The following is an 11,564-nucleotide window of genomic DNA, read 5'->3' as shown; positions in this document are numbered from 1 at the left end:
CTTCTAAGTACATTTCTTTACCTATAGGAGAAATATGACTGGTGGTTGAACTTTATGGGAACTATTATCTCCAGTTTCATATGTGCCCAGCTGTCCATATCACTGCATCGCTACACAGCTTGTATAAAAGAAACACACCTACTTCCAAAGAGGAAAGAATTAACATCAGCCTGTAATACTGTAATTCAAACAGGTGTATTAAAACATGGAAAGCATTACCATATTAAAATAGTTGCTAAATCTCTGTTTTTAAGTATATGTATGAAAATTAAGGGATACCAGAAATAATTCTGAAGTATGTTGACTAGAAAACACCTTTGAAATAAAGTTCTTATCCAGTACACGTAGGTTTCATAACTTTTTTTTTCTTCTAGAGCATATATTTGACCTCTTTCACATCTTATAAGAGGGCTATAAAATCTATAATCTCATTTACTCTCTTAATAGACTGTCTTCAATTTTTTTTTTTTTTACCTGCTGACCTGCAGGATAAAGCTATTTAGAGGAGCTGTTATTGTGGAGAGCACTGCAAATGAAAATGCTGAAGGACAAAAAAATCCAATAAGGAGACTGAAAAATACATTTGGAAGGACACTGCTTAAGTTTAATGTATTCAATACGCATACTGTGAAACATCTGGTTGTCTTTAAGGTACAATCAGGTATTAACTTTGTAACCAGCTATTACAGCCAATAGTTTGCAGCAAGTTGCTTCATAGAAAGCAAATGATCTCCCTAAATGATCCCATAGCACAGAAGTCTTTGAATAAGAAGGCAATTCAGCACTATATAGCTGCTATGTAACGTCTTCTTCCTAAGCATCTTGGAATTCCTATTCCCATTTGGAACAAGCTGCCCAGAGATGGTGGAATCACTGTCCCTGGAGGTGTTCAAAAGCCGTGGAGATGGCACTGGGGGACATGGTGTGTGGGCATGGTGGGCTGATGGTTGGACATGGTGGTCTTAGTGGCCCTTTCCAACCTTCTACACTTCTACGCTTGTGTCTTTTGTTTTGCAGTCCTTTAATTTTCAGTGTATTTCATGCGCAGCCATGCAACCACATACACCAATACCATGTAAGTTTTATGAAGTAATCTTAGCCCTGCTGACTTTGGTCCTGTAGGGCACAGTACAGTGGGTTACTATGCTGGTTAGCTGGTAGTAAAAAGTTACTTTTTCCTGTCTCTAGAGAAAACTGCTGTGGAAACCAGTCATATTTCGCACTGGCATTTAAAGGGGTCCTAAAGCATAGATAGGGAAAAAGTCTTTAGCAGGGTTAAGAAAATGACTTTAAACTAAAAGAGGGGAGATTCAGGATAGATATTAGGGGGAAATTTTTCGCTCTGAGGGCATTGATGCTCTGGCACTGATGCCCAGAGAGATGTGGTGCCCCATCCCTGGAGGTGCTCAAGGCCAGGTTGAATGGGCCCTGGGCAGCCTGAGCTGGTGGGGGCAACCAGCCCATGGCAGGGGTTGGGGCTGGGTGGGCTTTGAGGTCCCCTCCAACCCAAACCATTCTGTGACTGTGATTTCAGCATATAGCAGATTGCCTCCTGCACCCAACATTACAAGCGTTTCTGCCTTCCTTGAAGCAGAAGCTCAGGCCCTGAGGAAATCTTCAACGCAAAGAAGACCTCTAGCACAGCCTCTCGTTTCTCCCTGTCTCTCTCAGTGCCAGTAATGAGCTCTGGCTGTTCCTCACAAACCAAGGCTGCCGGACACTTCCAAATCCATGCACTTCCAGTCCAAACTCAGTCCAGCACGCTCCCCAGGCACGCTGACTAAGCCACGATGCAGTGTGGTCCTCCTGCCTGCCCCCTCATCCCTGCCACCTTGGGCTGAGCCGACATGCACAGTGCCACACACTGAACCCCTGCAGAGACACAGAACTCCAGGCACAAACCCCATTCACCTCGGGGACCTCATGGCAAAGCCGCTCTGTCTTCAGTCTGGAGGAGGCTCAGGGGAGACCTTATTCTCTCTATAACTACCTGAAGGCAGCTGGGGGTCGGCCTCTTCTCTCGTGTAACTTGTGATAGGACTAGAGGGAATGGCTTCAGGCTGTGCTAGGGGAGATTTAGGCTGGACTTTAGGAGATACTGCTTTTCCGAAAGAGTGGTCAGGCAGTGGAATGGGCTGCCCAGGGAGGTGGTGGAGTCACTGACCCTGGAGGTGTTCAAGGAACGGTTGGATTTTGTGTTGAGGGACATGGTTTAGTGAGAACTATTGGTGATATGTGGATGGTTGGACTGGATGATCTCGTAGGTCTTTTCCAACCTTGGTGTTTCTGTGATTCTGCGAAATACCCACACAGCTGCCCTAGCCCTGGGGAACGGCCGGGCGGCACGCCTACACGTAGCGTCTCGGCGAGCGGGAAGTGGAGAGGAGAGCATTGCGCGTGCGCAGATCCGGAGACCCGCCGGGGCTCTCGGTTTCCCGCCGCGCTCGCTCTGATTGGCTGCTGGCAGTGTCGCGGGAGGCGGGAGCTGTGGGCCGTTGGGCCCTGAGGCGGTGTGGGGCTGTGCCGAGCAGTGTCTTTCTTTTCTTTTTTCTCCTCGTCGGTTCTCTCCAGCAGCCTTGTCCCCGGCTCCAGGTGACCGAGAGGGCTCCGGGCAGGGCTTTCTGGCGGGGGGTGGGTCTCCCGTTAACCCTGACGTTTTGCGGCCCTTAAGGAGGGCTGCGTGCTCGGGCTGAGGGGTGGGGGGCGTTCGCGAGCAGCCTGCCATAGTTCGGTTTGCTGCGTGCTTCCCCGCTGCTTTCTGCCCAGTCAGGGTTGTGCTGGTGGTTTTGTTTTTTTTTTGGCCTGTGATTTCAGAGGCAGATATTGGTGGCATGGTAGCAGAGGGTGAACGTTCCCATCAGTGTCCCTTTATGTTTTGTTGCTGTGTGATAAATGGCAGCAGAAGGGCAGTCTGACAAAATGGTGTCTGACATCGAAGTATGGATGGAGCAAAGGCGTATCACTGAATTCTTCCAAGTGGAAAATATGGCACCCATTGGCATTCATTGGTGCTTGCTGAACCTTTTATGGAGACCAAACAGAGGATGTGAGCACAGTGAGGCATTGGTTGATGCATTTCAGCAGAGGCAGTGCTGGGTCACCTCTAGTCGTACAGGTTTTTATGAGTGCTGAAAGAGCTGGGCTTGTTCAGCCTGAAGAAAGGAGGGCCGCGGGGTGACCTCATTGCAGCCTTTCAGTACCTAAAGGGAGCCTACAGAGGGGAGGGGAACGATGGACAAAAGATGCAACACAGGAAATTCTGGTTACATATCAACTCTGTGAAAGGGTAGATAACTGCAGGACAAGGGGAAACGGTTTTAAGTTGAGGGAGGGAAGATTTAGGTTGGACGTCAGGGGGAAGCTCTTTACAGAGAGAGTGGTGAGGTGCTGGAACAGGCTGCCCAGAGAGGTTGTGAATGCACCATCCCTGGAGGTGTTCAAGGCCAGATTGGATGCAGTCCTGGGCAGCCTGGTCTAGTATTAAATGGGGAGGTTGGAGGTTGGTGGTCTTGCAAATGGCAGGGGGGTTTGAAGATTCATGATCCTTGAGGTATCTTCCAACCCTGGCCATTCTGTGAGTGTGGCATGCAGGCTCTTGTTGATCACTGACGAAAACACACAGTTAATGGTGGTGATTATGTTTAAAAATAGTGTTTTGTAGATGAAAATTTGCTCTATCTAATTGCGCTCTTTGTATTGGTTGTAGTTTCTGTGGAAATAAAGGAGACATTATTTTTGGAGCAACTTCTGTATATGCAGCGCAGTTCAATTCCTCTTTACTTGATGAGGCCCAGGCAAAGCCAGAGGGTTGAAGACCCATGGGCTGGGGACTGATCTGCTGGAACAGGGCTCGGAGGAGAAGGATCTGGGTGTCCTGGTGGGCCATGAGCCAGCACTGTGCCCTGGTGGCCAAGGCAAATGCATCCTAGGGTACATCAAAAAGAGCTTGGCCGGCAGGTTGAGATAGGTAATCTTTACCTTTTACTCTGCCTTGGTGAGGCCACATTTGGAGTGGTGTCCTGTGCTGGGCTCCCCAGTTCAAGAAAGGCAGAGAAATTGCAGAGTCTGGAGGAAAGCTGCAAAGGTGATAATGGGCTTGGAGATCTCCTGTATGAGGAAAGGCTGAACGATCTGGGGCTGTTCTGCCTGGAGAATTCTGAGAGGAGATATTATCACTGTTTATAAGTACCTAAAGAGCAGGAGTCCAATGGATGGGGTGATGCTCTTTGCAGTGGTGCTTGGTAACAGGACAAGGGGAAATGGGCTAAAGCTGGAACACAGGAAGATCCATGTAAGCATGAAGAACTTTAGTTTGAGGGTGATGGAGCAATGGAACAGGCTGCCCAGGGAGGTGGTGGAGTCTCCTTTTCTGCAGATATTCATGATCCATCTGGACACTTCACTGTGCAAACTGCTGTAGGGAACCTGCGTTAGCAGTGAGGTGGAATCAGTGATCTCCAGAGGTCCCTTCTAACCCCTGTGATTTTGTGAAATTTTTGATTTGTACCTCAGCAGCTGAATAAGGTCAGCTGGCAGGAATCACAACCTTTTGTCCCTTTCTATTCTGTATTGAACTTGAAAACTTTGGGCTGCAGTCGGCTATGTGAACAGTCTCTGATTCTTAAATCTTGCTATTGTTATGCTAATATTTCAGTATAAGACAATGTAAGACATGACCAGCCCGCTTTAACTGTATGGTGAGGTTTGTGATAACTTTTTGGCTTCCAAGGACTGGAATGGTGCTTGTTATTCACTTTCAGGTATGACGTGCGTGGTGTAGATTGTGAAAGTAATACTGTTGTGGTGTTTCTACATAAAGTCACTGAACCAGAGGAGCTGGAAGGGACTTTTGGGGATCATGGAGTCCAGCTCCCCTTGTAAAGCAGGTTCCCTGTGGGAGGTTGTATAACAGAATAGTTCATGGAACTGCCATTTGTGGCTGGCAGAGCTGTTGGATGCAAGTGGAACGGGTATGAACAGTTGCAGCTCATACTCTTAGTACCTTGATAGTTTTGTAAGATTATGGTAATATATTTGTTTTTTTTTCCTACCTTCTAGCTATCTTAACTTATGTCACTTATACCTAAATCTCTGTTTTCTGTTATCCTATAGAAATTGATTATTCTGTGTTTCTGAAGATGAAGAGGAAAGTGTCAAAAGTTGGAAAACTGAGGCTTAGTCCTAATGAAGAAACCATGCTTCTGAAAGAAGAATATGAAAGAAGAAGAAAGCTGAGGCTGCAGCAAGTATGCTTCCATTTTTGCAAGTTGTCTGTTTCATAATGGAAAATAAGTTTTATTTCATATAAGCTAGAGTCTTCAATGTAATAATATTAGGCTTAGATTTAGCTTGTGAATTATTTTCCATTGCCATGTTTATTTAAAAGTATGGGCATATTTCTATTGTGGGTACCTTCTCAGTTTGTTACATTCACGTGGACCTCTGTTCCAGAACTACTGCTTCCCTGCCAACTGCACTGTGGTTTCGTGTGTTTGTTTGTTGGCAGTCAGCATGCAGGTCTCTCTTCCTCTGATGTTTCACATAGCGGAGCACAAATAAGCCAGCTGAGGCAAATACAGAACTGAACAGTTTTCCACTTGATCAACTGAGTTGTTATGATGTCACAGCTCTTGATGCTTGAAATATTGCTCCTTTGAGAATTAAGTGCCTGTTCATTGTCTTGTTTTTCTTCATTTTTGTTATGCTGTGCAGCTGTAAGGGCACAAGGCTATTTTCCCTTTTTTTTTTTAAATATATTTCTTTCCTTCCCCAGCCTTCCTCTGTGCTGTCCTGTACAAGCTGTCCCAGTCTTTCCTACCTTCAAAAATCATATACACTAACATTCTCTAAGATGTCTTTTTTTTTTTTTTGCACGTATTTCTGTTCAGAAAAGAGAGTTTTACTGACAAAGGTGGAGAACAAACTTAGTAAGCAAGCTTGAATTGGGCAGTACTGTTCTAAGTTTCTTTAGAGTGTGTTGTGTTGTAAGAAGGCTTTAAGTTATTGTGTTGTAGTTTGGGTATGAAGGCTGTTCCAGGCAGTTTTTGCATTTTGTCTGCTGTTTGTTGCTCATTCACTTTAAACTCTTAATGAAGATTAAATTTAGAATATATTATTCATTTTGGAAAAAGCTAATAGCATGTTTAAGGCGTTTTCTGGATAGATTTTTAATGTAAAAGTAGATAAGTGGAAAGAGATAAAAGTAGAGCGTGTTATGGAAATACTTGTTAAAAAACATACTGCACCCTTTAATGTTACTGACAAAACATGAATTCTATTTCTGCAGGTTAGAGAGCAACAGAAATATATATCCTTGCAGATAAGACAGAAAGTAAAGCAGAGGAGGGAAGAGAAGCTACATCAGTTAGAGGAGGCACTGAGAGTTGAATGGCAGAAAGCACAAGAGGAGAAGATGAAGGCTTTAGAAAAACTGTTTTTATCAAGCTTAAGAGCTGTTGGTGAGGGTCACCGACAAGCCAAGGAGAATGTAAGTAAACAGCTTAATGTTGTTGTCATAGAAATACTCGATGTTCTAGAAGTACTGAGATTGCCTGTTTCTTGGTTGGTTTGTTGTTTTCTGTTTGTTTGTTTTAATATTCCTGGTCTTTGAGTCTGAGGAGTGAAGAATGGAATGCTTACTTTTGTAGATATTTATCCATGATGCCATGCTTGGTGAGAAGGAATGTGACTTTTTGTTGGGAAAGATTTAGAGCAACACTGCTGCTGGTGGGAGATCCTGATTCTCAGTTTGGGCATAGATAACCCACTGAATTATTTTTAGAAGCCTGTTTGAGTCTGTAGGTTTTGTGTATATTTTTTCCAGGGGTTTTGTACAACTTTCTGTGTTTGGAAAATTATATGTCCCAGCAGACCAATCTGCTGCAGCTTTTGCTGTGCAAATTCCTGAATTATGTATATATGATCTAACCTTTGTTAGCATGGTAGTGTTAGATAACCGTGGTACTTGACTGCAGTGCACATGGTGAGTTGTTGTCTCAGATGTGCCAGTCACTGCCTAACCTTTTGTCTCTACCATCTACCAGTTTCCTTTCTATGCTTAAGAAGACAAATTCCATTTTTTTTGTTCACTTATTTAGACCTCCAGCCATAGTACTGTTAAGGGCTTCAGAGGCTTTTGCACAGGCTGCAGACTGTGTTGCTTTTCCATTCTGCGGCTGTTAACTAAACTGTCTTTGTTTCAAAATTCTGTCTGCGTAGACTCAGTTTGAGGGACGGCTGAGGTTGCTGGGTGAAAATCCATAGATTTGCACTGATACGTAATTGTTTTAATTAATGGCCAAGAGATAATAAGGCGCTTTATTTGCACAGACTAATCAGCATTACTAAGATGTGCAGGTATGTTTATGTTACTGTTGTTATGAAGAGATTAAGAGAGATGCTAAGAGTTCTATATCAGTATTTGATTACATTGGCTGAAGCAAGTTTTCTGCTGTTGGCAGTAGACAAGAGGAGAATAAAGAATAGCAGAGGAGAAAAAGTGATTATTAAGAGAATTTTTACTCTAATACAATGGGGAAGAATTTCAGGTTTCTGATTCCTCCTAAGGTATTTAATTTTGAACTTGATACTGATAGTATGAGAAGTAAATAAAATTGTGTGTTAAATGCTTGCAATATCCTTATTATTAAGGAACCTGATGTAGAAGCCCTGGCAAAGCAAGGAGAGGAAAGGAAGCAAAGAGCAGAGAAGAGACATAAGAGAGCACTGAAAGAGCAAAAGTTGCAGAAAGAGAAATTACTTCGTGAACAAGCCCGGTATGCAACAGTTATTTAGTTTCATGAAGCACAGAGTGTACGTCGGTGGTATTACATTGAAAAATTCCTAATGTTTGGAGCTGTTTAGTTTTGAAATGTTATGGGTTAATGTATTCAAGTGTGGGTGTGGACAGACTTATGATTTTGATAACATTTGTAGTTTTACATCCAAAGCTGTAATGCCAAGTATACAAGCAGACCTGGTCCACTCTCGGTGGCCAGGCAGCCTTTCACCTCACTGTGTTGGTCACTGTGTCAGTCCAAACAGCTGGCTGGCAGCTATTCAGTGACATGTAGCTGTGTGTTCTCAGCTTGGTCACCATGGAAAGTTACTCACTTGAAAAAAGGACCTGTTGCATTTGACACAGCCTGAACCTGACCTGGCATGAGAAATGAACTGTGTACTCTTGGGGACAGCTGAGCTTAAGTAGAGCTGACACGTACTGACTTAATGCTTAGCTTTGTACACAGTTGAGCAATTAAAATATGCGGCAGTGATGTGGAGCGTTCTGAAAACAGAAGTGAAAAGTGAGATTTGGCTTTGATCTGAAGAAACATGTATGTTATTAACATTTTTGCATTACTTCACAAGGTTAATTTTTCAGTGCTGTCTTTCAGTTCTGTTGACTCTTCCATGTGCTTGCTCATTCTTAGCAGTTAAATGGAGTGATTGATCAGATTTTTGGTTTGCCTATTATTTTGCACAGTGCTGTCATTGGTTTTTGAATCATTTTCTTTCTCTCTTCCTTTATTTGCAAGACGAATAGATGCACGTAAGCACGCTCTGGATGTGGAAAGAGAAAGAGCAGCCAGAGTTGCAAGCCTGCCACCTCCTCCTCCACATCCTCTTGAGGTGTGTATCTGTGATGGAATAGTGCATCATTGCAGGATACCATATCAGTACAATGCTTCATTACTCTGACCCCTCACAGTGGGATATCTGAAATTGCTGTTTTTATACTGCAAGGAGAGTGGTTTGGTAGTAATCAAGAAAGTCAATGAATTATGCATTAACAGACCTCCAATCTTCGATACTTGTTTTGGTTTCTTATCTCTTGTTCGTGTGGATTTTATTTCTCGTAGTCAGGAGATGTTTTTATGGTTGATGTGTGCTTTGAACCTCATTGTAATTTCATTTTCATTTAAAAGTTGTAGTGGTCTTAGACTCTGTGGTCTATCCCAGTATACACATGCTGCCTCCCTTGTCTGCCGTGGTGATGCGGTGTCATAGACTCGTAGAATGGCTTGGGTTGGAAGGGACCTTAAGGATCATGCTGGCAGCGTTGCCACCTGCTAGATCAGGCTGCTCAGCAGTAAGCATTGTATTTTGTTTTCTTCCACCTTATTTGCTGTGTTTATTATTGTCTTTCTTCTGTTTCTTGTAGGGAATACCAAAAGTATGGTAAGCTGTTGAATTTTGATAGAAAAATAATAACTCAGGGCTAAAAGCTGTGGTTTTATTCTGTGCTGTACCTTTTAGGGGAATGACTTTGTGTCTCCTTCACGCTTCTTTTGAGTTCAGATATATTCTGAATATGTGTAGAAGTCGCAGTAGAACTGCAGGTCTGAACTACAGAAAGAACATGATGTGCTTTTTGATTGTGTAGTTAACTTTTGAGGTAAATTTACTAACAGAACTCTTTTAATGCAGAATTTGTTAATACAGAGTTTGTTGCCTAACACATTGTGACCTTTCAGACCACCAGATTCAGTAATATTCAGATCACAGACAAAAAAATAAGGATTTGGGTATTTATTTAGGAAAGATTAATCTAGTCTCCTTCAGAGCCACTGTAATGAGAGCTTTTTCCCAGCTCCACTCAGCACATGAGGTATAGATTTGTGTCTTGAAAGATAGGGCACTGATGTATGTGGAGAAACTGAGTAAGGACTGATCCTCACTGCTTTCAGAATGATTAAAGGAAGGGATACTTACATACCTTTATTTGTATCTTTTACTGCATACTCCTGTGCAGATTTTCTTACTTGCTGCCCAGCATTTTGTTACTATGGAAGTTGACTGTGTGTGGGTTAAAGCAAGTATTGTAAAGAAGTGATAGAAAGTGTCTGGGGTTATTCCTTGTGAAGTTACCTCATTTCTTTCCCGCTGAGAACATCTGTCTGAGCCAAATAAGAGAAGATCTGGTTACTCAGTGTTCAGAATGTCTTTCAGATAAGAGTTGACATGTGGTTGTATGCCTAAAACTTATTAAAAAAAAATCTTGGTGCTGTTTGTATGAACACTTTTCAGTGAGGTTATGGAAAATTCTCTTTTTCCTGGCTGTCTAATACGTAATGGACTCTGAGTTCTATATAACAAAGTCTGCACTTGATAAAGGTTTTACCATTATGTGTAATGATATTGTGGATCAGAGGCTGCCCTGTATGCAGGTGGATTGGCAGCTGTTGCGTGGGGTTTGTGTTAGAGCATTAAAGCCTAAGCACTTCTGAACTAAGCTGATGCTCTTGAAAGAGGAAGGCACAGCTCCATGATGAATGCCAACGTTTGTGGAGGAGTTTGCTGTGTGTTGATAGATGCTCTCAGTTATTAAGCTTTCTAAGTATTCTTTATGCTGATATGATTTAATTATTAAATGTATGTTAAGATTGAAATGACAGTGTTTTCTGGAGATAATTTTCTTTGTTTTTAATTTTTTGCTTTTGTTTGATGCTAATTTAAGTGCGGAGCTCATTCCTCTTTCATTTAGCTGCTTTGCCAGAGGAGGCTGTTCTCTATGGCTTATCTGTACTTTTCTTTCTAGAATCTGGAAGTGAAGAAGATTGCTGCAATGAAGGCCCACGGTGCTGGCAAATTTTCTGTTACACGTTACCACATTTCAGAACCTTATGCAGACAGAGAAATGGATGCAGAACAGGTGATTAACTCCCCAGTGTTTGTGATACACACTTCCACCTTTCTTTCTTTGTACTGCATTCCATATCTGGATATCACCTTAGCAATTAGCTAAGTTAATTGATGTCCTTGCCCTGCTTTTTTCTCTTCTCTTCTTTTAGCTGTGTACTCGCAGTCTTTACTTCACATTCATGCTCAGATGTTCATGCATTCAACAGCTTTAACTTGCAAAAGTCTGATTTGGGGAAAAGAATCCTGAATAGAGCTTTGCCAAATGAAAAGGTTTACTCAGGTTTACAGTACAATCCCAGGTCAGAATTAGATCAGAAGAAAAGGAAGAACTGGAAAAGTAAAACATGGAGTAAGAACTCAGCTTTTAGAGGTGGTGATCTCTTGTTTAGCTGATTTGTGATTTGAGACCACAGTCTAAATTCCTGTTTGCTATCACCTTTGTTTAGATGGAGTTCTCTTGAGACTCATGAATTTTTGAGTATTCTCTCCAGTGGCGTTGTTCTTGTTCATGAATTTTAAGGTTTGAACAATAAAGTCTAAACAATAAGAGTGGGTGCTTTAGTCTGAACTCTTGGAGTTTTTGGAAAACTCCAAAATGTTTTTTTATAGCCTTGTTTATTTGATTTTTTATTTTTTTTTTAATTTTCAAGTGCTAATAAGTTTGTACTTAAAACTTGCAGATTTTTTTCTGGTTTCTCAAATGAGAATGGAAACATTTCTGATCTTATTTAAAACCTTTAAACATTCAGGTAGTGAATTTGTAATATTGATGGCATTGTTTGTTTTTACCTGGTATTGTAGGAAAAATAATTACTGTAATAAAAAATGGATGAATGATTGTCTCTAGTGGAGTTTGGAACTAGAATACTTTGATACCTAACCCTTGTAAAATGTGTATGTTTGCTTTTTTTTTTTTTTTTTTC

General features: G+C 42.0%; 1 protein-coding gene across 1 annotated transcript; it reads left to right on the top strand.

Moving 5' to 3' along the window:
• The first annotated feature begins 2,454 nt into the window (after window positions 1-2,454).
• LOC104909371 (centrosomal protein of 295 kDa-like) lies at window positions 2,455-11,248 on the top strand. The gene is made up of 6 exons (XM_010706097.3): window positions 2,455-2,592; window positions 5,113-5,246; window positions 6,287-6,487; window positions 7,651-7,775; window positions 8,535-8,628; window positions 10,538-11,248. The coding sequence occupies exons 2-6, from the start codon at window positions 5,139-5,141 to the stop codon at window positions 10,742-10,744; spliced, it is 735 nt and encodes a 244-aa protein (XP_010704399.1). The 5' UTR covers window positions 2,455-2,592; window positions 5,113-5,138; the 3' UTR covers window positions 10,745-11,248.
• The last annotated feature ends 316 nt before the right edge of the window (window positions 11,249-11,564 follow it).

This window comes from Meleagris gallopavo, chromosome 1 (assembly GCF_000146605.3).
Source record: "Meleagris gallopavo isolate NT-WF06-2002-E0010 breed Aviagen turkey brand Nicholas breeding stock chromosome 1, Turkey_5.1, whole genome shotgun sequence".
Lineage (NCBI taxonomy): Eukaryota > Metazoa > Chordata > Aves > Galliformes > Phasianidae > Meleagris > Meleagris gallopavo.
This window is presented reverse-complemented; position numbering and strand designations above follow the sequence as displayed.